At 39.8% G+C, this 27,833-nt stretch overlaps 1 protein-coding gene across 2 annotated transcripts in view; it reads left to right on the forward strand.

Annotated features, from left to right (window-relative positions):
- The first annotated feature begins 1,103 nt into the window (after positions 1 to 1,103).
- LOC143883150 (T-complex protein 1 subunit eta) overlaps positions 1,104 to 27,833 on the forward strand; it is a 36,753-nt gene continuing 10,023 nt past the window's right edge. The window contains exons 1-14 of one of the 2 annotated variants that reach the window (XM_077386511.1): positions 1,359 to 1,368; positions 1,405 to 1,496; positions 1,616 to 1,876; positions 6,393 to 6,518; positions 6,608 to 6,811; positions 14,502 to 14,671; positions 14,756 to 14,891; positions 15,004 to 15,120; positions 15,311 to 15,430; positions 15,515 to 15,613; positions 15,711 to 15,800; positions 16,397 to 16,484; positions 16,566 to 16,654; positions 16,743 to 16,817. In XM_077386511.1, coding sequence (XP_077242626.1) covers positions 1,482 to 1,496; positions 1,616 to 1,876; positions 6,393 to 6,518; positions 6,608 to 6,811; positions 14,502 to 14,671; positions 14,756 to 14,891; positions 15,004 to 15,120; positions 15,311 to 15,430; positions 15,515 to 15,613; positions 15,711 to 15,800; positions 16,397 to 16,484; positions 16,566 to 16,654; positions 16,743 to 16,817 — 1,590 coding nt within the window. In that variant the 5' untranslated portion in view covers positions 1,359 to 1,368; positions 1,405 to 1,481. Of the gene's footprint in view, positions 1,497 to 1,615; positions 1,877 to 6,392; positions 6,519 to 6,607; positions 6,812 to 14,501; positions 14,672 to 14,755; positions 14,892 to 15,003; positions 15,121 to 15,310; positions 15,431 to 15,514; positions 15,614 to 15,710; positions 15,801 to 16,396; positions 16,485 to 16,565; positions 16,655 to 16,742; positions 16,818 to 27,833 lie in introns of both variants that reach the window. The other variant, XM_077386506.1, reaches the window with a different exon arrangement.

Below are 27,833 nucleotides of genomic sequence, written 5' to 3' on the forward strand. Positions count from 1 at the left end.
CGAGCCGAGCCCGAGCCGAGCTTTTGAGCTTAACGAGCCGAGCCGAGCCGAGCCTGGCCAAGCTCGGCTCGTTTACACCCCTAGTCATAATTCATAAATATATCCGGAAGGGTGTGGCTCTTTGCCGTAAAGTCATGGGTTTGCTCCCCAGTGACAAGCGTTCGAATCCCCCCTTGCTTACCTGATGCGCGTGGTTTCCGGGTGATTGCGCGCATCCGTAGGGAAATAGTCCTACGCCCGAAGGGGGTGGGACACCCTTCGTTACCAAAAAGAAATAAAAAAAATCATAAATATATCCAAAAAAAAATAAAAAAATTCATAAATATACAATAGTGGGCTGGCCTAGGGAAGAAAATGGGACCAATATATAATTTCCGGCCAAGAATATTAATTTTTGTGGGCCTTAAATTCCCATCAAGCCTGGGATTAGGCAATCATGAAGGTACAACAGATTAACGGTACCAATTAACACACGTTTCATGTGAGACCCAATGATGATCGTTAGGATTAAATCCTAACCGTAATTTCCCACTCTATTTCAACATCATGGCCATACATGATGTAGTCTACAAAATGGGTAATCCAGGCCGTCCAAATATACACTCACCTAACGTGAAGCGAACGTGGATTGATTAGCTCTAGGGCCGTGGTTGTTAGTCCCGACGGACAGATCTCCTTGACAAAAACCAATGGGCGATGATAAATTCACACCCCCTTTAGGATAATTCGCACCACTTTAAACGTGAAAAAGCATGAAAGTCTGCCGCATCTATGCGTGGACATGGTTTGGCTGCAACCTAAAGAACCGAACCCAACCATCCTATTTGGTTCGGTTCAGATCGGTTCTGAAAATAAGTGGTTCGGTTCTGGTTCCAAAATTTTGGAATTGTTGGCTTTCGGTTCTGTTATCGGTTCTAGGATCCTAGGACCCGTAACCGAACCGAAGATACATATGGACCATTGGATTGAGTGTTAAAGCTAGTAGTCTTTTTTTTTATTTCCATTAAAAATAAGAGAAGAAGGGGGCTGAATTTGTAGAGAGGGGAGGCTGACAAAAACAAATAAATAAGTTGTGTAAACCTAGAACCAAACGGAACCAACCCGATCAAGATCGATTCTGGTTCGGTTCAGTTCGAGGGTTTCATGGTTCGGTAATAGGGATTAGTTTGGTTCTGGGATTAGAACCGAACCACCCTAACCATGTCAACCCATAGCCGCATCAATCCACGTTAAAGGGCGCGAATTATCTTACAGGGGTGCGAATTTATCATCATACAAACCAAAACCTAAACTTTTCTTTCCCTCCCAAATCCCAAGCATTCCCACGCCCCAATTTTTTCTATTCTTCGAAACTCACTCTGAAACCCTCGATTAAACCCTACTCCTCCCTACTCCTCCAACTGAAACCCTAACCCTAACCACAAATCCATAACCCTAACCTTAACCCCCCTCTTTCTCTCTACTCTTGATCTTCTGCTTCTATGGCAACAATGCTGGTAAATTCTCTCTCTCTCTCTCTCTCTCTCTCCGAATGTCTCTATCTAGCTCCATTTTCTGAGCAGTATTGATTGATTTGTGTCTGTTATTTTGATTTTTATTTGTGGGTTTTATGCAGCAACCACAAATCATACTGTTGAAGGAAGGGACAGACACATCTCAAGGGAAAGCTCAGCTAGTGAGCAATATCAATGCGTGCACCGTGGTCACTGACACGGTGCGAACAACCCTAGGGCCAAGGGGGATGGATAAACTCATCCATGATGATAAGGGGAACACCACAATATCCAATGATGGAGCCACCATCATGAAGCTCCTTGATATTGTTCACCCTGCCGCTAAGATCCTTGTTGATATCGCTAAGTCCCAAGACTCTGAGGTGATTTTTCGTTTCTTCATTCCCTTTCAATTATGGGTTTTGTTAAGGAGTATTTAAATGATATCGGAAACATCAATTTACACATGTTTTGAGACTTTTACACATGTTACTTTGTTATGAAAAGTGAAAACTTAAATATGACCCAACTCGATTTTTTGGTTTAGTGGGGGAAAGTAGGAATTCCCTTTGTTAATGAGGTGGCAACTCATGAGTTGAATGGATGAAAGTATGGAGGGATTTTCAAGAACCCAACTCGATTTTGTTGTGTTTAGGAAAAAAATGCTATCTGGTTAAGTTCCTCCCCCCCACCCCCCGGGGGGGGGGGGGGGGTTGGTTAATAAATAGAATAGACTTGAGGCCTAGGAACATAACAGAGAACATGACCTTGGATAGGAGAGAAGGGAAGAAAATGATCCATGTGGATGAACCCAACTAGTGTAAGGATTAGACTTAATCAATTTGAGCCAGGTAGATGCTTTCACCTTCTTCATGAAAATTTTGTAAGGATTAGACTTAGTCAATTTGAGCCGGGTAGATCCTTTCACTTTCTTCATGAAAATTTTCTAAAGGATTCATTTGCCAAACCCAACTAGTTTGGGACAAAGGCTTAGTTGAGTTGAGTTTAATAAATAGAATAGAAGGGATATGGGGAAGAAGGTAGGGGTGTAGGTTTGCAACTCGGGTTGATTATTTGGTATTTCAGTTTAGCTTTTACCATAAAATTGGGTCGGTTTCGGGTTGATTCATTTCAATTTTAGAAGAAGGATGGGTTGCAAATCAGGTAGATTTTTTTGGTATTTGAGTTGAGCTTTTGCAATAAAATTGGGTCTGGTTCAGGTTGATTCCATTTCAATTTTTTAGCAAAAGATCAACCCGATCCAACCCAAGTTGCACCTGTAGAAGAAGGGTAGATGGCTTTGTGAGGTTTTAAGATCTGGCATTATATCTGAGCTTATAGTATGCAGTCAGCATCGCCTTGTGATGAGTCCGAAGAAATTAGACTATTGAGATATGGGAATGTGTACTCTGTGGAATACTACTAATATCTTTTTATGTATCAGTAACTTCAAACACTAGGCAAGCTCATACCGTGCATGAGATCTAGCCGTTTTGTGAATCGGCATAGACCAAAAGTCACATCTACTAAATGATCCTAAACAACACCCTTCAAAGGGCTTACGAGGACTGCAAATGAATGGTAGAAACAAAAGAGGACAACTTTCCATCTTCAAGTGTACCGTCAGACAATTAGCCTTATCTAGTTTGTTTCTCAGCTATAACACTTGCTAGATGGTCAAACCTTGTACGCATATGCCGTGCCTACCATGTTTTAGTTGATAGGAAAAAGAAAAGTTTAGAGATGTTTAACATATTATCCTTTTACATAAATCATTGCGAGTTTAGCAAGGCGTCTCTCTCTCTCTCTATTTTGTTTTCTATTAATGAATAATATACATTTGTACTCGATAGTATAAATGAGTTGAAGAATGGGAGAAATGAGTAATAATAAAAGAACCGATCTTGGAAGTGTATGTTAACCAAAAGTGGAAGATGATCCTTAATTTCTATTACTCTCCATATAGTGCACCTTGGCCCCTCCATGCAACAAAAAGCTGATGTGCCCCTTTCATCATCTTTGCAAAACTAAGAACTTTATAGTCACCATTTTGGTCATTGTTATTGGACAACATGAAAGTTTCCTTGTTTTTTTCAAAAGAAAAGAAAAGAAAAGAAAAGAAAGTTTCCTTACTTCAATTTGGAACTATATTGTCTTCACACTCTAGTTTTCAGAATCTTACTTCATTGTATGAAAACACAAAGATGCATGGAACACTAGGGTTTTTGTCTCATCTACGGATTTAATGGCTTTCAAAAGGCCATAAGAGGGTGAAATAGGCAGGCAAATATTCAAAATCAATAAATAGGTAGCCAACTCAACTCAACTCAACTCAACTCAACTAAGCCTTTGTCCCAAACTAGTTGGGGTCAGCTAATGAATCCTTTAGAAAATTTTCATGAAGAAGGTGAAAGAATCTACCCGGCTCAAATTGACTAAGTCTAATCCTGACACTAGTTGGGAAAATCACTAAATAGGTAGTCATGGATTCAAAATCAATAAATAGGTCGTCATGGATTCAAAATGAATAAATAGGTAGGCATGGTTTCAAAATCAACAGAGATTCAATCTTATAAACTTCTAATGGCGACTGAGTGGACTGCTCTCGAGGAGACTATGCCTTTAGTACCAAAAGAGATTCTTTGTGAGGAGATTATGCCTTTAGTACCAGGAGAGATTCATTTTTTTTTATTGTTTGATTCATTTTTGTGTACGAGGTAATGTCTACAATCGCATAATTGGCTAGAGGATTGCTATACATCCTTCACACACACATATATGTAGGAGGCTATATTTCCAACTCTGTTTCTAATTGATCCACGCCCTTTGTGTATTTTTATAACTTTGAACACTAAGCAAGCTCCTTTTCTATTCCACAACTTTTTTTGTCCTCCCTGATTTGGAAACAGTCTATAAAATACTCTTTATGCATAGCTAAAGGGAAAGCCTAGGGATTATCAACAAGAGAGACATCGCCACTCCAAGCATCTTTTGTAAACGCCTCCAGTTCCAATTCTAAACGCCAAAACCATCCCGACCTAGATTGCTTCTATTGTACAATTTAGTGTGGAATTCAAAGTAGTAAGTTCTAATTTAAAAATTTCACCCAATCGGGTATATCTAGTCCCAATTAAGATGCCATGCTCAACTTTTATCCATCAAATCTCCCATTCTATTTGCCTAGTGAAACATATTAACATCCCTCAATTTCCTGATTCCCACTCGCTTTTCTTAGTAACCTCGGCTTCTCTTACCAGGTGGAACCATGAAACTTATTCTACTTGCCATTACCCCCTACAAGCTTACTGACTGAAAAATAAAAGAAATTATCTGAGTCCTTCCTAATCTATCCACATCTGCACCTGGTATTTGGAAGGGGCAGGTAATTGATAGGAACACTTGTCTATTTTACGATCTTTCGTTATTGGGTTCCTTGAGGATATATTTGATAAGTGTGAAGTGGCAAGCCTTCTTTATGACCTTTCCTTCGTTGGATCTCATGATCCCTTGGGTTTATACGTGCAGGTAGATCATTGTCAGCGGATGCTTGTACGCTATTCTTCTAGCCTATATTGAGTTGCTAAAGATGCATGATCCATAACCCCGATCCATTTACTCTAAGATCCCCTACCAGATCTGGCTCAGTGGCCTTCTAATTTAAATATCGTTATCCTTCTAAATAGAGAATTAAGGCCTTTTTAGTTTACTGAGTGTTCCTGATATGATTTTAAAAAACGAAGAAATGCTTGTAATGATAATGTATCTTTAACAGAATATAAACGAACTATACCTTTCTATAACAATATCACGTGGCTATGATTCTATATTCTTCTTTTGCTAACTACTATGACTTATTTTGTGGGTGTAATACACTTCACATTTGCTTATGTATCAGTTGATCTTGTTGATTTTTTTGGATCATATTCGTTTATTAAGATTCTCTTACGTGTATTCTACTCTGCCTTTACGTCCTATGGTAGTCAATTGCATTTATTTCCCATGGGTTCAGGACAATTTGTTTCATGGTTACGATAGCGTTTGTTGATCCTCCAGTCATCTGGAACCTGTAAACATTTAATAATATTATCGCATGTTTCTTTGGGCTTTTGCGGGTCCTATAGGCTTAGCCAATGCAAGTGAGGTGGAGGTGCACGCAGTTTCATTAAGGCATCAAGCTTTTGGATAAAAATTCCCTGAATGACATCTTGGTGGAAGGTGACTCCCTGAATGTCATTTGGTGGCTGAGAGGTTCTCACCGTCATCCGCGGAGATTCGACCTTTTTTTTTGATGAGATTATGGATTGGATGGCTGCCTCTTCGATTGGTTTCCAGCATGTTAGGAGATCTGCAAATGATGTTGCAGATATATTGGCTAGGGTTGGAGTCATTAAGGAATCGCCTGAAATCTTTGATTCCTTGCCCCCTTGAGGCTTTCAGTTTGTTGCTTTTCATTTTCTGTATTCTGTCTTCGTTTCTTTTTATTCTGTTGTCATCCCATGACTGTATGGACCATCTCGGTCTCTTTGTTTATTAATAAAATTGCCGTCATTCATAAAAAAAATATTGGCACGTGTTTGATCTGCATTTTGTGGTTCACCATTGAATTAATTATGCTATGTAACAAGTATGGTAGAAGATTTGGGTGTACATTTTAGGATATGGATGGATACAGTAAAGTATCACATGAGAATTTGTATCCAATTCTTTTGGAACCTGCGGAATCAAATCTATATCCATCTCATTATGTGTATTTGGGAACTACAATTTAAAAAAAAAGTGAAAGAAAGTAGTGGGCACACAGTATTTATGGTTGCCTTTTACTTTTTGTATATCAATCCTTCAGGAAAGAAATGGCAAACACCATTTGGATGTTTCACTTTTTGTTCTTTATGTGTTCAGGTTGGTGACGGAACCACAACTGTAGTGCTTCTCGCAGGAGAGTTTCTAAAGGAGGCAAAACCCTTTATCGAGGATGGGGTTCATCCTCAGAATCTCATACGTAGTTATCGGACTGCATGCTATTTGGTATACATATCTCAATGTTGTTTTTCCTTTTATGGTTGGGGATCCTATGTATTTTCTATGAATCAGGAACTTTGGAAATTTTGTTGCAGGCCATTAACAAAGTCAAAGAACTGGCTGTAAGTATTGAGGGTAAAAGTCTTGAAGAAAAGAAAAGCTTATTGGCTAAATGTGCGGCTACAACACTCTCCTCAAAGCTTATTGGCGGTGAAAAGGAGTTTTTTGCATCTATGGTTGTGGACGCTGTCATTGCAATTGGCACTGATGATAGGCTAAACTTAATAGGCATAAAAAAGGTACACTGTTTTCTTCTTGATAAAGAATACTGTATCTATCCATCCTTGCTTTTATATGATGAGCCTAACTAGCGAAGGTAAAGACCTAACCCGGTCGAGTCGATTACTAACGTATGTATATGCGGGGTACTACGAGCTTGTTAAAGCGGAGAGAACATTAGCGCTTAAGCGAAGCAGGGCACCATTAGAGTATAGTAAGCAGCGTATTATAAAAGAAAGTAATAAAAAATAATGCAATTTTCCATTTCAAAAAAAAAAGAAAGTAATACGACCAGGTGACCTTCACCCTTACGGCTATACCTATATAAAGCTAAATATCATATAACATAGCACCACCAAAGTATATATACGAGCCTATATGGAACGCTCTATATAATAACCACTCTACCCCCTTAACTTAGATAGGGGGTTGGGAATGTTGGTTTATTTTCAAGTCAAGCCATTTATAAGCCAAAAACCATAGATTTTAGGCATATATAATTCCCCAGTGGAGTTGCTAGCTATAGCGCCCGCATTTTGGCACCGCTTGCCACATCATCACTACTTTGGTTTGGCCACATGAGCAACCAAGTAGGAGAAAAAATGGGTTTAGAGTCGCCACCTAGGCATAGGGGCTTAGGACCCAAGAATTTGACTCCGAGTCTACGAACCATTGGTGGTCCAGGTAAGGCTTTCCCTTATATATTCTACTATAGTAGCGGGACGTTAGTGCAGGCAAGAAAACTACAGGAGCAAGTCATTCATTTTACTGAAAAAATCAGTCGTTCAAAATTTATTACTATATAGACACACACACACACACACACACACTCATCTATGTGGCTATTTATCTTTAAGTGAGAGATCGGCCATCGCCCGAAGGCAACTCATTGAGCTGGTCATCGGTGGCTAAGAGCCTTTCCTCACTTGTTAAGCTCTTTCGTGAAAGCACCTTTTGGCGATGCTCACCTTTTCCTGTTTCTTTTTTTCGTTTTTTTGAGTAATACCTTTCTTCCATTTTGGCTGCATCACTAGGTACTCTAGGGGCTCGAGTTGATTTGCATCCTGCCTTGCATAAGCTATTTTTATAGGTAGATATACATTTAGTTTTTCTTAAAGTAGGTATACCTTGCACATACAACATTGGGGTGCAAGCACAGAATATGTGAACATCACTCGAGCCAATGGAGATTAGTGCGGCGACCGACGAGAGAGGACGTCAAAGAAAAAAGTTACCACTGAGATGAACACCAACAATAAGGAGTACATCGACGGGCCACACTCGTTTGTGACTCTTGCTAGTTCATGCCAGATTTGTTGAGATTTCGCCTACTTCAACAAGCAGTGTAGATTTCGATGTTGAAATAGTCACTTGTGTCACAATTCAAGTCTCCATACCGTACTCATATTCGACTATGATGGCCATTCAGATGGAAGAAAATGACACAACAAACTTATATTGTGTCTCCGTTTTCAACTCACAATGCATCTTTGTTTTTATCAAGTTGCCACTTTTGACACTGACATATATTTTTGTCATTAAAGGATGATTAGAGCATTCATTACAGAGAACTTCACAGATATTAGTGTGCTCAGGCCATTAATGGTTATAACCTGAGGCTAATGTCGCAATAACGATGATGTAAAAGCGTATGACAGATTCCAAGAATCATAATTAAGTTCTCTATATCATTCCAGAAAATGGAAAAAAATCTAAAATATGGGGGAAAAAGATTCCATGAGCCAGACCACAAGGTGTTAAAGTAAATATCAGGTAACATCTAGAAAAAGATTTCTATTTGTTATTGTAGCTGAGACCTTGAGTAGATTGATGGCTATTAGAAGCGGCAAGGAGTTATTTCGGGGTTTTGTTGTTGGGCGGGATGGGGTGGAAGTGTCTCATTTGCAGTTTGCCGATGACACTGTTATTTTGTTGTCCGAATGATTTGTACATTTTAAATTTGAAAGCGACTATTCGATGCTATGAGTTGATAACTGGCAAGAGGGTTAATTTCCAGAAATCATGTATGTTTGCGATTAATATCCCGAGTGAGAGGGCCATCAGGCTTGCTAAGATGGTGGGGTGTAAGTTGGAATTGCTCCCGTCCTCGTATTTGGGTTTACCGTTGGGTGTGGGAAGACCCAAGAAGCATTTGTGGGATCCTATTGTGGAGAGAATTGAAAGAAGACTTGAAACATCGAAAATGAACCTTATATCCAGAGGGGGGAGATTGGTTTTGGTGAAGGCCGTGTTGGCTAACATTCCTATATATTTCTTATCTCTCTTTAAATGCCCAATCAGTGTGGTTTTGAGAATTGAGCAGTTTCAACGTAGATTTTTATGGGGGGGTTCATGTGATAACAAGGGTATTCCGCTTGTGAAGTGGGAGAAGGTTTGCTTGCCTTTAAAAAATGGAGGTATTGGGATAAGAAGAATTCATGAATTTAATCATGCCTTATTAGGCAAGTGGCTGTGGAGGTTTGGAGTGGAGCAAGGTCAATTTTGGGTGAAAGTGGTGAGTAGTAAGTATGGAGCAAAACCTGGAAATTGGGAGTCAGACAATCTTTACAACTTGAAGGGGGTGACTGTGTGGCGAGATATTTTGAAAATATATCATGATTTCAGCAAGGGCATCCAGTTTAAAGTATATTCGGGTGATCGCATTAGATTTTGGCATGACGCTTGGTGCTCGGCTGAGCCCCTTATGAAGGTATTCCCGGAGTTGTTTGTTGTTGCTGCTTCAAAGGAAGCTATGGTTAGTGATTGTTTTGTTCGAGTGGAGGGAGGGGTGACGTGGATGCCGGCTTTTAGAAGGAATTTCTTTGATAGAGAATTGGAAGCTTTAGCTCGTTTTATTGAATTGCTTGAATCTTGTTACATCAAACTGTCTGGGTCGGATAAAAGGATTTGGAGTTGGGACACATCTGGCTTCTTTTCCGTTAAATCTTTTTATTCCCATCTTGTTCCGTGTGGTGCGCCCTCTATTTTCGCCAAGGTGTGGAAGTTTCCTTGTCCTCCTAGGGTATGCCTTTTTGGGTGGGCGGCATGTAAGGATAGGATCCAAACAATTAACTTTTTTCGGAAGAGGGGTATGTTTTTGGTGGATCATTGCTCCCTATGTTTGGAAGATGGAGAATCGGCTTGCCATCTCTTTATCCACTGCAAAGTTGCTAGAGAAGTATGGGGGTACATTTTGGGGAGATTTGGGATCTGTTGGGTGTTTCCTTTCTCTATTTCAGATGTCTTTTTGTGTTGGGAGTCCGTGCCATGGAAGAAAAATGGTAAGATGTTGTGGAAGATTTGTCTCCTTGCTACATTGTGGGTCCTTTGGAAGGAGCGAGATGCAAGGATTTTTGAGGGGTCCAATAGATCGCCTTACCGGTTATACATAAATATCATTGCTCTTACCATTTCTTGGGCGAAATGCTTGCCTCCGTTCCGCTTTGTCTCTGCTTATGACTTATGGGAGGGTTGGAGAGCGGTGTGTTTTAGTGGAGAATACCGGTCACAGGTGGTTCAAGAGTGGGAAGCTCCACCCATTGGATGGATGAAACTTAATTTTGATGGTTCGAGCTTGAGCAATGCTAGTCCGACGGGTATTGGTGGTATCTATTGGGATTCCAGAGGGGCTACCTTGTGGGCTTATTCGGGGCCGTTGGGAGTGTGTGACTCAAATGAGGCGGAATTCAGAGCGGTACATCAAGGTATTAAAAGAATTGCAAGAGACCATATCGACACTACTATAGTGGAGGGGGATTCATTAAATGTGGTTAGGTGGCTCTGTGGAACCGCGGCTCCGCCTTGGAGATTTTGGTCATTTTTTGACGAAATCTGTGATCTTGTAGAGGGTTCATCCATTGTTTTCAACCATGTTCGTAGATCTACAAATTGTGAGGCAGATTCTTTGGCTAGATCCGGGGTTGAGAGATTAGAGTTGGAGAGCTTTGATTTTTTTTCCTCCTTGAGGTTATTGTTTTTATTTTTATTTTCTTTATTTCCTTGTAATCCTTTGGGAGACTTTCTCGGTCTTTCCTGTTTTATTATAGTTGACTTACCATTTCAAAAAATAAATAAATCTAGAAACAAAAAAGAAAGGTATTACCATAAAAAGGAAAAAAGAAACAGAAAAGGTGGTGTGGTGGGTCTTTGAAAGGAAAAAGGTGCCTACTAAATATGTTGATGTGACTAAGGATATGTAAGATGGAGCAGTAACTAGTGTCAGAACTACGGATAGCACATCTAGTGAGTTTCTAATTACAATAGGACTACAACAAGGATCAGCTCTAAGCCCTTATCTTTTTATGCTAGTTATGGATGAACTTACGGAGGGTATTCAGGATGAGGTGCCACTGTGTATGTTATTTGCAGATGACATAGTATTAATTGACGAAACCAAAGCAGGAGTTAATGCTAAGGTAGAGTTATGGAGAACTTTGGAATCCAAAGGTTTTAGACTGAGTAGGACTAAGATAGAGTATATGGAGTGCAACTTTAGTAATGTAAGGAGGCGGTGCGAGGATGTAGTAAATATGACTGGACATGAGGTACCTAAGAGTAAGGGTGTCAATTTTGGCTCGGGCTCGGAAGCTCGCTCGAGCTCGGCTCGAATCCTTAACGAGCCGAGCCGAGCCGAGCCGGCTCGTTAAGCTCAACGAGCCGAGCCTGGTTCGAGCCCGAGCCCGAGCCGAGCCTGGCTTTTGAGCTTAACGAGCCGAGCCGAGCCTGGCCAAGCTCGGCTCGGCTCAGCTCGTTTACACCCCTACCTAAGAGGGATATCTTTCACTATCTTGGTTCAATCCTACATAAGGAGAGATTGAAGAGGATGTTAACCACAGAATAAGAGCAGGTTGGTTGAAGTGGAAGCAAGCTTCAGGAGTTCTGTGCGACTGTAAATACCTACCAAGTTGAAGGGAAAGTTTTATAAGACAGCTGTGAGGCTAACCATGCTGTACGGCTCAGAATGTTGGGCCACTAAGAAGCAGCACGTGCATAAGATGAGTGTAGGGGAGATGTGAATGCTTAGATGGATGTGAGGCCACACAAGGTTAGATAGAATTAAAAACGAAGACATCCGTAAAAAAGGTGGGGGTGGCAGGAGAAGATGAGAGAGCACCGCTAAGATGGTTTGGGCATATCCAACGTAGGCCTATGGATGCTCCAGTGAGAAGAAGTGACTCGTGCCAAGTTGATCGAGTAAAAAGAGGTAGGGGCAGACCGAAAACAACTTGGGTAGAAGCAGTGAGGAAAGACATGATGGCTAGGAATATAACGGAGAACATGACCTTGGATAGGAGAGAATGGAAGAAAATGATCCATGTAGACGAACCCAACTAGTGTCAGGATTTGGCTTAGTCAATTTGAGCTTGGTAGATTCTTTCACCTTCTCATGAAAATTTTCTAAAGGATTCATTAGCCGACCCCAACTAGTTTGGGACAAAGGCTTAGCTGAGTTGAGTTGAGTAGAAAGGTGACCGGCATAAGAGAGCAATTTTCAATTTATCTTGTAAAATGTTATGAAAGAAAGTTGATTCAATCAATCTAAATGCTTGTAAGGTATTACTATTCAATTAAATGTTTATAATAATTATACATTGCACAAGTAAAAAAAATGTGATGTTAAAAAGAAAGTACCAACTCAAAAAAGGGGCTGGCATGCACGCCACACCCCATACAGTTATTTACTTTGACACCTTATGGTCTGGCTCTTGGATTCTTTTTCCCTCATTGTTTAGATTTTTTCCATTTTCTGGAATGATATAGAGAACTTTTATTATGGTTCTTGGAATCTGTTGTACGCTTTTACATCGTCACTGTTGCCACATTAGCCTTAGGTTATAATTATTCATGGCCTAAGGTCGCCAATATCTGTGAACTTCTCTGTAATGAATGCTCTGATCATCCTTTAATGACAAAAATACATGTCAGTGTCAAAATTGGCAATTTGAGAAAAACAGAGATGCATAGCGGGTTGAAAACAGAGACATAGCCCGAGCTTGTTGTATCATTTTCTTTCATTTGAATGGCCATCATAGTCGGATATGAGTATGATATGGAGACTTGAATTGTACCGCAAGTGACTTTTATTTTAACATCGGAATCTACTCTGCTTGTTGAAGTAGGCGAAAATCTCAACAGATCTGACATGAACAAGTCAAGAGTCACAAGCGAGTGTGGCCCTTGGATATACTCTTTATTGTTGGTGTTCATCTCAGTGGTAACTTTTTTCTTTGACTTCCTCTCTCGTCGGTCACCACACTAATCTCCTTTGGCTTGAGTGGTATTTGCATATTCTATGTTTGCACCCTAAGGTTTTATGTGCAAGGTATATCTACTTTAAGAAAAGCTAAATGTATATCTACCTAAAGAAATGGCTTATGCAAGGTAGAATGCAAATTGACTCGAGCCCCTAAGAGTACCTATTGATGCAACCAAAATGGAAGAACATAACCACGGCAAGAAACTATAAAGGAATATAGGATGAAAGAGTGCAAACCCATCATTTAAAAAAGAAAAAAGAAAAAAAGAAGAAATATTACAAACTGTACTTTCCTACTTGCGATGGATTGTTCGTGGAGCAAGAAACAATATTACTGCAAAAACTTCGAACTAGCAATGAACTAGAAAAATAAAAATAGTTGTTCACTAAATTATACTGAAACTTGTCCTCCATATGCATAAACTTTTCATCAGACCTATCTAGACTCCAAGAATCAACAAAATGTAATCGAGATTACAAGGAAAAATTCGATTTCAGCTTGGATCACAAACTGAAATGAGGGGAAAAGGAAAGAGGACCTTACAATTCAGGGACTCTCTTCCTCCTCAGCCGAATCTTCCCTTTCACTCTCAGACTCCTTGGGACTTGAGAAACTCTTTCCTCTCTTTCTCACTCTTGTTTTTTCTCCAAGACCAATAGTGCTGAAATGAGCACACCTCTTCCTTATTTATAGGTGAGGGTTGGGGCCCTTGGGGACCACCAAATGGTCTAAATGGATGCCATTTGGCAGTTTAGGATTGGTGAAAATAGATCTAAGATCTGAAGTCATGAGGAATTGACAAGTGTCCTTCGAAGTGGGTTGGTCCCCACTCAAATTGAAGAAGAGATTGCCAAGTGTCCTCCATATGGGCTAGCTTCATGCGCTTTGCATGAGGGATTTACAAGTGTCCCTCCAAGTTGGCTGGTCCCATGTGCTCTTCTTGATAAAGTGACATCTGTCCATATCCTTCCCTTTATAACCCACAACTTATCCAAATTACACCCTTAACCTCACTACAAAATGCCAGTCAACATTATCATAATAACAACACATGCCCTATGTACAATCTATGTACAAAATGCCACACACATATTCCCCTTGCCTCCCAACCTGGTCCACATCACTCATTTTCTTTGAGGGGAATTTCTTAGTTTTTATTCGATGTTTGAGAACTATCGAATTTGAGTTATGAATTCTCCATTTGTTTAGAATGGATTCCTCCTGTTCCACATTTCCTCCCTCTAGTACTGTTGTCTATTGCTTTTTTATTTGATTGGTTCTTCTTTTTTCTTTGTTCTCTTACTTATCATACGTGGTTTGAGCCTTTTAGGATACATCATGATGGATTTGTAACATTACCCTTCTTGAAAGTGAATAGTATGTCAAGATTTTGTATAGCCTTGATATGGACATTAGTTGAAGTTTAATATCCAACACTTCTGTGTCTCTCTAGGTTCCTGGAGGTACCATGCGCGATTCTTTTCTCGTGAATGGTGTTGCTTTTAAAAAGACATTTTCCTATGCTGGTTTTGAGCAACAACCAAAGAAGTTCCTGAATCCAAAGATTGTTTTGTTGAACATTGAATTAGAACTGAAATCGGAGAAAGAAAATGCTGAGATCAGGTGGACTTAATTTGTCTTTTTGTTTTTTGCACCCTCCTTAAGCTTATTCCTAACTTTGCTGTGTACCTTCTTGTATATTTGCAGACTAACAGATCCTCTGCAATATCAATCAATTGTTGACGCTGAGTGGAATATCATCTATGACAAGTTGGATAAATGTGTGCAAAGTGGGGCCAAAATTGTCCTTTCACGTCTTGCAATTGGTGATCTCGGAACACAGGTAGTTTCCCTCAACAGATGTGATCATGTAACTTAGGATACATAGGACCATCATGTGGGCCATTACCTGTCTTTTTTTTTTGAGTGGTAAATACCTGGTTGGTTTTGTGCAGTATTTTGCAGATAGAGATATTTTCTGTGCTGGTCGTGTAACAGAAGAAGATTTGCAACGTGTTGCCGCAGCGACTGGTGGAACTGTTCAGACGTCTGTGAACAATATTGTTGACGAGGTTTCTCTTTTATGTCGTACATTAATATTGGGTTCTCATTTTGGCATATATATGACCTTGCAGATAACACTGTTTATGAAATTAGAGCTATTTGGTAGCTAATATTATCCAACATCTTCTTATTATTCATATAATATAATTTGTTTTTATCCCCTGCTTAATTGAAATGAGGGTGGTTTTTATGGATAAGGTTCTTGGTTCTTGCGAACTTTTTGAGGAAAGGCAAGTGGGAAATGACAGGTTCAACATTTTCAGTGGATGCCCTTCAGGTCAGACTGCAACAATTGTTCTTCGTGGTGGAGCGGATCAGGTTTGCCATTTGTTCCAATGCCGGTTTTCATAACAGCTATCATTTTGAAGTGTTGAACCATGAAGTTTTTACTAATTGTTGCAGTTTATTGAGGAAGCAGAGCGGAGCCTACATGATGCCATAATGATTGTCCGAAGAGCTCTAAAGAACTCTACTGTTGTTGCTGGGGGTGGTGCTATAGATGTATGACAATTATAGCAACCTATGGAGAACTCGATTTGGTTTCTTTTGTGTTAAGGATATTCCCGGCTTGTTTCTGAATCTGATGTTCCTGTGGCAGATGGAGATAAGTAGGTACTTGAGACAGCATGCCCGGACAATAGCTGGGAAGTCTCAAATGTTTATTAATTCATATGCCAAAGCACTTGAGGTAGGCGTTATAGTAATCTCAAGTTTTTATTTGTCTAGTTTGCATCTATTACAGATGCGAAACAAGTCAAGACAGCAGTTGCTTTTACTTGGCTAGTTAAGGTAGCTGCGTATTAGATTTGTTGTGCTCAGAGTTTATTATAGGTTTATAGTGGCGAGAGTCTATCATATTGGAGGGGCGGACATGCTTTGGGAGTTGGATGGATGAGATCAGGAATCGTATTGGAGGGGCGAACGTGATTTTCCAACACGTGAAAAGATCTGCAAATGAGGAGGCATATAAACTTGCTAGGGAAGGAGCAAGGAAGCTAGAGCTCGAGTTATATGATTTTCTCTCGCCTTGAAGTATTTGTTTCTGTTTGTTCTTTTTTATTTTTTTCGCGGTTTCTTGCCGCCCATCTCGGTCGGCTTTTTATATTCCTTTTCTTCTATTAATGATATCTAGTCATTCAAAAAGAAAGAAAGAAAAAAACATTTGGTATTTTAATCCGTTCTCAAAACTGCATATAATTATCTTTATTAATGTTCAAAAAAAATGGTGAGAGTCTATCATTGGTTTATTTGAGCATGATATTCAATGTTATCCTAATCCTACAGATTATTCCACGTCAACTTTGTGACAATGCTGGATTTGATGCAACCGACGTACTGAACAAACTCAGACAGAAACATGCACTCCCTTCTGGTTAGCATTTTCCTATTTTTCTTTGATGTCATTGCAAAATTTGTATTTACTGATACCTAAGTACCTAATGGGTTATGATAGGTGAAGGTGCACTTTATGGAGTGGACATCAACAGTGGTGGGATTGCTGATTCATTTGCCAACTTTGTGTGGGAACCTTCAGTTGTGAAGGTATTAGCAGTCCTCAAAATTTGTGTCTTTAATTCATTTTGCCATTGACATTTTGCAGTTGATTATGACTATAAGCTATCTATTACAGATCAATGCCATCAATGCTGCGACTGAAGCCGCTTGTCTTATTTTGAGCGTTGATGAGACAGTGAAAAACCCCAAGGTAACATAAAGTTGTCAAAAGTGGTGGCTTTTGAAAATCTAAGTATTATGTTCCTTGGCTTCCTGCATCCTCCTGTTAAATGCCGGGGTCTTTTAGTTTGGAAGTTCCAATTGTTGGATTAAGGAATCTCGTTGTTGTTACTGGGGCTCTGGCATGGGGCTTACTGAATTTTTTTCTTAAACCAGTTGAGTTGATTCAACTTTTACTGGGGCTCTGGCATGGGGCACATGATACCCATATATCCATTGGCATTGCCCCATATTTGATCATTGTGTTTTGGTTGATCATTATTGAGTTAGAAAACCTGAGCCATTTTTGGTACACACCTTGTCCATGATGGGGCCTTTCAAATGAAAGCTTAGGATCAGCCACAACAATGTGGCCCACCCTTGTTTTACGCTAATGTTTGCAGCTAAGCTGGTTGCTAACGTTAGCAGGAACCCTTTCCTCTATATATATATATATATATATATATATATATATATATATATAGAGAGAGAGAGAGAGAGAGAGAGAGAGAGAGAGAGAGAGAGAGAGAGAGGAAAAGGATTGTACGCTCGAGTGTACCAAACCTTAGGTACGCTCGAGTGCCAAATCACATGGGTCCCACATTTTTTGTGGTCATCTAAACCATTCATTTGCAAGGCCCCATCATAGATAGGGTGAGTACCAAAAATCAGCTCCATAGGATCATCCTAACCCATCCATTTGTGGAGGTCAAAATGGACAGACACTGTTTGTCCACAAATCTGCCCATTTTGCCCTCCACTTTTGGAGGGGTTAGGATGATTCAATGGAGCTGATTTTTGGTACACACCCTATCTATGATGGGGCCTTGCAAATGAATGGTTTAGATGACCACAAAAAATGTGGGACCCATGTGATTTGGCACTTGAGCGTACCTAAGGTTAGGTACACTCGAGCGTACAATCCTTTTCCTCATATATATATATATATATATATATATATATATATATATATATAGAGAGAGAGAGAGAGAGAGAGAGAGAGAGAGAGAGAGAGAGAGAGAGAGAGAGAGAGAGAGAGAGAGAAAACGGTTCCTACACATATGTGTAGAGAGTTCTCTACACACTAGCTTAAAATACAGTGGGGGCCCACATTGTTTGGGTGATCCAAGCCATCCATTTTAAAGGCCCTCACATAGATAGGGTGTCTACAAAAAATCAGATCCATAGGATCATCCGAACCCTACGATTTGTGGAGGCAAAATGGATGTCTTTAAACCTTCACAAATTAGTCCATTTTTTGCCTCCACAGTTCGAATGGTTAGGATGATCCTATGGATCTGATTTTTTGTGGACACCCTATCTATGTGAGGGCCTTAAATATGAATGGTTTGGATCACCCAAATAATGTGGCCCCCAATGTATTTTAAGCTAGTGTGTAGATAACTTATCTACACATATGTGTAGGAACCGTTTTCTCATATATATATATATATATATATATGGAAATGGGTTGTGAGTAGCTGCTCAGATAAGCTTATCTGAGCAGAGCTCACAAACATGGGGGGGGGGCACATTATTTGGATGATCCAAAGCTTTCATTTGATAGGCTTATCTGAGCAGCTGCTCACAAACCATTTCCTTCCTCTCTCTCTCTCTATATATATATATATATATATATATATATATATATAGGAATGAGATTGTGTGGTCGACCGCACCTAATCTTAGGTGCTGTCGAGGGCCCAAACACATGGGTCCCACATTTTTTGTGCTGATCAAAACCATTCATTTGCAAGGCCCCATCATAGATAGGGTGTGTACAAAAAACCAGGTCCATTGGATCATCCTAACCCCTCAAAAAATGGAGGGCAAAAATGGGCAGATTTGTGGCAAACGGTGTCTGTCCATTTTGACCTCCACAAATGGATGGGTTAGGATGATCCTAAGGAGTTGATTTTTTGTACATACCCCATCTATGTAAGGGCCTTTCAAATGAATGCTTTGGGTCATCCTAACAAAGTGGGCCCGCATGAGTTTGAGGCCCTCGACCACACCTAAGCTTGGTGCGGTCGACTGCACAATCATTTTTCTCATATATATATATATATATATATATATATATATATATATATATATATAGAGAGAGAGAGAGAGAGAGAGAGAGAGAGAGAGAGAGAGAGAGAGAGAGAGAGAGTTCCTAAGGTGTCACCTCATATAGCTTATATGAGGTGGCGCATAAAAACATAAGGGGCCCACTTTGTTTGGATGATCCAAAGCATTCATTTGATAGGCCCTCACATAGATAGGGTGTGCCCAAAAAATTAACTTCATAGGATCATCCTAACCCTTCCATTTGTGGAGGTTGAAATGGATGGGTATAAACCTCCATAAATCTGCCCATTTTTAACCTCCATAAATGGAAGGGTTAGGATGATCCTATGGACCTGATTTTTTGTAGGCACCATATCCATCTAAGGGCCTTTCAAATGAGTGGTTTGGATCACCCCAAAAATGTGGGCCCCTTATGTTTTGTGAGCGCCACCTCATATAAGCTATATGAGGTGACACCTTAGGAACTCTATTCTCATATATATATATATATATATATATATATATATATATATATATATATATATATATATATATATATATATCAGATAAAGGTTTATGAGCGATACCTCAGATAGCTTATCTGAGCAAGCTCATATAAATAGGGTAGGTACCTATGTTGTTTGGGTTAGGTTACATATTGATTCTAGAGGACGTAACATAGATAGGGTGTCCCTAAGAAATCATCTCCATAGGATCATGGTAAGTGTTGATTTGTGGAGGTTTAAAATGGACATCTAGAAAATGGGTCCATTTTGTGCTTGTACATATCAAATGGTTAGGATGATTGTATGGAGATGGTTTGTTAGGAACACCCTATCTATGTCAGGTTCTATGGAATGAATGGGTTGGATGAGTCAAACAACATGGGAGATGGTGTATTTATAGTGGCTTGCTCAGATAAGCTATATGAGCTATAGCTCAGAAACCTCGCCCCATATATATATATATATACATATATATATATATATATATATATATGTATGAGGAAACTGTTGGTGAGCTTAACCAAACTTATGGTGAGCTAGCTTCCTCTATATATATATATATATATATATATTTTAGAGAGAGAGAAGTGTTCCTGGGCTCTAGCTCAGATAAGCTTATCTGAGCTCGAGCTAAAGAACACATGTGGCCCCACATTTTTGGGGCGATCCAAAGCATTCGTTTGGATTGCCCTTCCATGGATAGGGTGTGTACAAAAAATCAGGCCTATATGATCATCCTAACTCAAACAAAGGTGGAGGGGAAAATGGACAGGCACTGTGTGTCCATGTTTTTGCCCATTTTTCCCTCCACAAATGGCAGGGTTAGGATGATCCTGGGCAGATTTTTGGTACACACCCTATCCATGGAAGGGCCTTCCAAATGAATGCTTTGGATCCCCCAAAAAATGTGGGGCCACATGTGTTTTTGAGCTCGAGCTCAGATAAGCTTATCTGAGCTCGAGCTTAGGAACACTTTCCTCTCTCTCTCTCTCTCTATATATATATATATATATATATATATATATATATATAGAGAGAGAGAGAGAGAGAGAGAGAGAGAGAGAGAGAGAGAAGAGTGTTTCTTCTAACGTTAGCAGCTAGCTTAGCTGCTAACGTTAGCTTAAACATGGTCGGGCCCACATTGTTGGGGGATCCAAAGCATTCATTTGGAAGGCCCTTTCAAGGATAAGGTGTCCACAAAAAATCAGCTCCATTGGATCATCTTAGGGTGTCCATTTGTGGGGTGAAAAAATGGGCAGATTAGTGGACAAACAATATCTGTCCATTTTCACCCCTACAAATGGACATCCTATGATGATCCAATGAAGCTGATTTTTTGGCACACAACCCATCCATGATGTGGCCTTTCAAATGAATGCTTAGGATCACCCCAACAATGTGGCCCCACCCTTGTTTTATGCTAACGTTAGCAGCTAAGCTAGCTGCTAACGTTAGCAGAAACACTTTCCTCATATAGAAAAGGATTGTACGCTCGAGCGTACCAAACTTATGGTATGCTCGAGTGCCCTAATCACATGGGGCCCACATTTTTTGTGGTGATCCAAAGCATTCATTTGCAACTCCCTATCGTAGATAGGGTGTGTACCAAAAATCAGCTCCATAGGATCATCCTAACCCATCCATTTGTGGAGGCAAAATGGACAGACCTCAAATCTGCCCATTTTTGCCCTTCACTTTTGGAGGGGTTAGGATGATCCAATGGAGCTGATTTTTGGTACACACCCTATCCATGATAGGGCCTTTCAAATTAGGGGTGCAACTTGGGTTGGGTTGAACCCGATTTTTGGGCGGGTTGGGTTGACCAATTTCGGGTTGGGTTTGAGTCCGGGTTGGGATTTGGCAACCCGACTTAAATTCGGGTTGGGTTGGGTTGGGGACCTGGCAACCCGACCCGACCCGTGAACCCGCCAAAGATAAACACAGTTTGTCAGTATACATGTTTTTTTGTAGTTTTTGACCTTTTGTTGACTTTTTTGTTTTTTCTTTCCATCCTTACAATTACAATACTCATTTAATATTTCCTATTAACTTATATCCAAAAAGTAAAGGCAAACAACAAACTAAAGTAAAAAGTAAACAGCTGATTGTCATGGTCAACCCGACCCAACTTGGGAAATCGGGTTGGGTCGGGTTGGGTTCGGGTTAGGGAAAATCAATTTGGGTTGGGTTGGGTTAGCCAAGCCGGGTTGAAACTCGGGTTGGGTTGGGTTAGGGTTGGGGGTTGAAGTTTTCGGGTTGGGTTGGGTTGGACCCAACCCGACCCGAGTTGCACCCCTATAATTCAAATGAATGCTTTGGATCATCCTAACAAAGTGGGCCCATATGTGATTGGGCACTCGAGCGTACCATAAGCTTGGTACGCTCGAGCGTACAATCCTTTTCCTCATATATATATATATATATATATATATATATATATATATATATATATATATATATATGAGAAAACGGTTTCTACACACAAGTGTAGATAAGTTATCTACACACTAGTCCGTCTAAAAAAAAAAGTTATCTACACACTAGCTTAAAATATAGTGGAGGCCCACATTGTTTGGGTGATCCAAACCATTCATTTGATTGACCCTCACATAGATACGGTGTCCACAAAAAATCAGCTCCACAGGATCATCCTAACCCTTCAAACCGTGGAGGTAAAAAATGGACAGATTTGTGAAGGTTAATACACGTCCATTTTACCTCCACAAATCGTAGGGTTGGGATGATCCTATGGAGCTGATTTTTTGTGGACACCCTATCTATGTGAGGGCCAATCAAATGAATGGTTTGGATCACCCAAACAATATGCCCTCCACTGTATTTTAGCTAGTGTGTAGATAACTTATCCACACTTGTTTGTAGAAACCGTTTCTCTCTCTGTCTCTCTCTTTATATATATATATATATATATATGAGAAAAGTGTAGCTACACGTACGAGTAGCTAACTTAGCTACTCTGTCGGCTTAAAATACAGTGGGGCCCACATTGTTTCAGTGATGCAAACCATTCATTTGATGGGCCCTCACATTGATAGGGTGTGCCCAAAAAATCAGCTCCATAGGATCATCCCAACCTCTACGATTTGTGGAGGCAAAAATGGATGTGTAAAAACCTTCACAAATCTGTCCATTTTTGCCTTGACAGTTTGAAGGGTTGGGATGATCCAATGGAGCTGATTTTTTGGGCATACCCTATCAATGTGAGGGCCTATCAAATGAATGGTTTGGATCACCCAAACAATGTGGGCCCACTGTATTTTAAGCCGACGGGTGCGATGCACTGGCCGACAAAGAACTTTACGGACCACATCATAGGTTGATCCAAACCGTCCATGTGATGGAACACAACATCAATAGGTTGTGCCCGTAAAATCATTTCCATAGGCTGATCCTAGCCCTCCAATCTATAGAGGTTTCCATAATATGTTGTTCCTCTTAAGGTGCCCAGAATTCGTAAATATTTATAAAGGTGTGCTGAATTCGTAATATCCTAAAAAAATTACTAAGGAAAAGTAGTTTTTTCGTAATTGTCATATTTCGATACCTCTTCTTTGTAGTTTTTTTCGTAATTGTCATATACAGGTACTCGTTGTCTTTAATTTCCCTCCAAAACTTTACTACGTAATGATTATTATTGCTAGCTTCTTTCGGTACTTATTATTGCTAGCCACCTTTCAAGAAATAGTATTTCCGTGCAGTTTTTCACCACGTCTAATAAGACAAATATATGAACACATACAGTTGCAAAGGATGGGCGAGACGTAGCCTTTGGAGAAGGTGGCTAGCAAATAATGATTTGTTTTTTCATATAATTCCGAAAATGGGTAGGATTGAAATTATGTGGCTTTAATGGGTGCCTTTGTTAAAAAACATAAAGGAGGGGGTAGGATTGAAAATATGTGGGTTGAATGGGTGCCTTTGTTAAAAAAAGTCAAAAAAAAATGATGTGTAATTCTATTAGAATTTTGGGAGAAATTCAAATAATTCTCTCATTTTCTCCTCTGCTATATAGTAGTAGGATTGAAATTATGTGGCTTTAATGGGTGCCTTTGTTAAAAAGCATAAAGCAGGAGGTAGGATTGAAAATATGTGGGTTGAATGGGTGCCTTTGATAAAAAAAGTCAACAAAAGTGATGTGTAATTCTATTAGAATTTTGGGAGAAATTCAAATAATTCTCTCCTTTTCTCTTATGCTATATATATATATATATATATATATATATATATACTAGTAAAAAACCCCGTGTGTGCACGGGCAGACAAGAACTGTACGGACCACATCATAGGTTGATCCAAACCGTCCATGTGATGGAACACAACATCAATAGGTTGTGCCCGTAAAATCATTTCCATTGGCTGACCCTAGCCCGTAAAATCATTTCAATAGGCTGATCCTAGCCCTCCAATCTATAGAGGTTTCCATAATTAAAAGAGCATAAAGGAGGGGGGTAGGATTGAAATTATGTGGCTTTAATGGGTGCCTTTGTTAAAAAGCATAAAGGAGGGGTTAGGATTGAAAATATGTGGGTTGAATGGGTGCCTTTGTTAAAAAAAGTCAAAAAAAGTGATGTGTAATTCTATTAGAATTTTGGAATAATTCAAATAATTCTCTCATTTTCTCTTCTGCTATATATATATATATATATAGGCATTTGCTAGTGACCATCGCAGAAGGCATTTTGTGGATGGGCTGTTTCATGTGAGAGCAGCCACCTCAGAGAATAAGACAAAATCGTCTGAAAAGTGAGTCTGTGTGGCTGCTCTCACATGCAACAGCCCATCCGCGAAATGCCTTCTGTGATGGTCCCTGGCAAATCCCATATCTATATATATTTATATAGGTGGCAATGTATTCTTACTAAGGTTTTAGGCCAGATCTTGGTCAGACAGGCTAAAGGGATAAGCAGGGAATAAGGGAACAGGATAAGGTATGCTGTAATATGGGAACTTAGTAACTGTCATGACTGTTTGTTACACGAAAATAGTTCTGGGAAGATCTGTAGTGCTGGAAATAACTGAGATTAAATCTAGATATTAAACCCGGATTAGGTACGGATAGGTAAAGTATTAAAGACAGGTACTTCAGGCTAGAACCAGGATTGCTACAGGCTATGAAAGTGGATTGTTTCTGAGTTTAAAGACTGAGTGGTTGTAAATATCTAATAGTAAAGGATTGCCAATGGGTTTGGAGTACAGTTTAAGGCTCATGATGGACTTAGGATAAGGGTTTTGTGGGACAGGTGAGGTAATTACGGGTCTAGGCGTCTAGCAGTCCAAGAAGTGAACTGTCAGTGTGCAGTTTTGTTACAGGTTAAGGAGAGTGCGAGGTTTAATCTAGGAAGGTCTTAAATGAAATTTTAGGACTACATTAAACAGGATCGGGTTTTTGATTAGATCTTGGTCTGTAATGATGTATAGAGTTGTAAGTAAAGCTTTCCGGTGTGGCAAATTCTCCTCATTTTTTGTTTGTTAAAACTATAGCAATGGTTATCCGGTGGGCGAGAACTGTTTCCTTGTTCCGCTTTACTTCGGCTTATGATCTTTGGGCGGGTTGGAAGGAGGTGTGCTCTAGCGTGGAAAGCCGGGAATCAATTGTCCAAGAGTTGGAGGCTCCTTTGGAAGGTATGCTCAAGCTTAACTTTGGCGGGTCTAGCATGGGAAATCCCGGGCCAGCCGGTATCGTGGGGAGTCTTGAGGGGATCAAGTGGTAATATTATTTGGGCGTTCTTAGGTCCAGCGGGGACAACGGATGCTAGTGAGGCAGAAGTAAGGGCAGCCCATCAAGACTGCCTTAGCTTATATTCCATGGACAGGACGATTGTAGAATGTGACTCTATGAATGTCACCCTGTGGCTGAGAGGATCGATTGTCCCTCCGTGGAGATATGCTCATTTCTTTGATGAAATTCAAGATAGCATAGGCAAATCGTCAATCATTTTAATCACATAAGGAGGTCTGCTAATGCTGTGAGTGTGTGACAGATAACCTTGCTCATCAAGGCATGGAGAAGCCGGGATTGGAGATGTTTGACTTCCTTCCCCGTGATTGTTTTTTTTTTCCCTTTTTCTCCTTTTTGCTTAGTATTCTCCTTTTGTATCTTGGGGTTGACTATCTCGGTCTTCTACCTTTTTCTTTTAATGAAATTGCAGCTATTAAAAAAAAAAGGTTGGAGGAAAGTAGAGTTTTGGATCTGATCCTGGATCTAAATTGATCGCATGGCAGATCTGGCCAGTTTAGGTGTTCATATGGTTTATGGTTGGAAGTAGGGTGACACAATGGCGAAAGGAGTGGGTAAAGGTATGGCATTTTAGGGAAAATTTTAGGGCCGGTCTGTAAATTGATTAAGGACTGCAAGTTCACATATTACAGTCTTTTGGTGGACTGTCCGGTGAAAGGGCAGGGTTCATGGGTATGGAACTGAGGTTTAGGGGTGAAGCTATACGCTTGGGTGATTGGTGCTAGGAATAAAAGGTTTAAGGAATGGTATTGAGAGGAATAGCTAGAGAAAGTGGTCTATGGGTTTGATGCTGGTTGCAGGTTGAACCATGGAGGTAATCAATGGTAGCAGGGTAGGAGAATAAAAAAAATTAAAGAAAGGGGGAAGAAGAGGAGGGAAGATGTAAAGAGGAAGCAAGAGTCTAATTTGGATCTCCTCGAGCATGAGGCATCACACCATGCTTGAGGAGTTAAATCAATATTCATTCAATATCTTTCGAAGGCCATAGGCCATTACAATATATAGGCACACTCCCACGGGAATGAAAAGTTGCAACTAAAATCCAATCGGCACATTATAAATGGCAAAAGACTACTTCAAAGTTCAAATTTACCACCTAGACATCTCCTCCTATATTAGGAAACTTAACATAAGCACAGGCTATATTAATTATGAAACTTTACATAAAACATAACCTATTGCAATTAGGAAACTTAACATAAAACATATCCCATATCCTAATCCTACGGAAATTTAAAGTGGCCCCTTGTCGTCGCATAGGTGGCCTGACATCTCCTCATGTCATATGTTTCAAAAGGGTTCCAATCAATAATGATATTGGCACTCCTATTCATAATATACCAATCATTGATAATGAGACTATAAAGTGATAATGGCATGTTGACATGATGATGACACCCATGAGAAAGCAATTTTAATACTGATGGATGGTCCCCAACATTCTCCCCAACTTTAAAAAACTCTCTCTTTTGAGCATAGTCGTTATTAACACTTGTGGTAGCTCGGATGCAGTGATCCATGCGCGGGTAGAGTACTTCCATCGCTCAAGAATTTTTTGACATTCATTTATTCTAGTTGATGTGATTAGATCATCACTTCTTTTTTTTTAATGAAAGATGACAATTTTATTGAATCTATGAAAATTACATTGGGGACCAGCAGTCCCAGCATGCATTACATAGAGTCAACAAGTAATAGCGAAGATTATATTCCTGAGCCGAAAGAGCAAGTAAATTCTTCAGGGTCAAAACAGTACAAAGCACCACCTCATCCACACTTTCCACCTAATTAAATAGCCATTCCTATTTCTCTGTAAAGTCGTCCGCTTCTAACATAACCAGAAGGTCTTAACTAGATCACTTTTGAAATATTTGTCTTATCCGTAATATTTTCCATCAATCATGCAAGCAGCCCCCAAACCCTACCTCCTGGATAAATTACATTGAAGATCCATGTCTGCGATCATCACTTGAACCTTCAACATATTCCATTATTCCTTATGCATTATGTTCGTCCCTTTTAGAAGCTCTATTGGAATTTTGTCGCTCTTCCTCGATCCCGTATCAGAGATTCATGAGTGACCCAAACAATATATTATTGGCAATTCCATGGGATGGGTGTCGAGCACTGTTGAGAGAAGTAGAGAAAAGAGAGAAAGTAAAGAGAGAGAAAAGATTGAGTTCGGGTTCTCCCCCTCACTCATGTAATATAAATAATAAAGAGTGAAGTACAAAGACAAGTATGCCCTTGGGCATTACAATAAAGACCTGTTAACACTCCCCCTCAAGCTGGAATGTAGATATCTAACATTCCTAGCTTGTTACAATTATCAACTAACTTAGCTCTACTTAGAGGCTTCGTGAACATGTCTGCTAATTGATCTGTAGATCTGGTAAACACAGGAGATATGTAGCCTCCCTGAATCAAATCTCTAATGAAATGACAATCCACTTCAATATGTTTGGTCCTCTCATGAAAGACTGGATTCGTGGCAATGTAAATGGCGGATTTGTTGTCACAGTATAACTGAGCTTAAGAAGAAGGAGGAAATCCAATCTCTGAAAGTAAGGAACGTAGCCACATGAGTTCGCCACTCGTATGAGATATAGCTTTATATTCTGCCTCGGCACTGGATTTAGACACGACATCATGTTTCTTACTTCTCCATGAAACAAGATTACCTCCAATAAAGGTG

This window comes from Tasmannia lanceolata, unplaced genomic scaffold (assembly GCF_043159265.1).
Source record: "Tasmannia lanceolata isolate RefF3 unplaced genomic scaffold, GAP_Taslan_0.1 ptg000002l, whole genome shotgun sequence".
NCBI classification, from domain to species: Eukaryota; Viridiplantae; Streptophyta; class Magnoliopsida; order Canellales; family Winteraceae; genus Tasmannia; species Tasmannia lanceolata.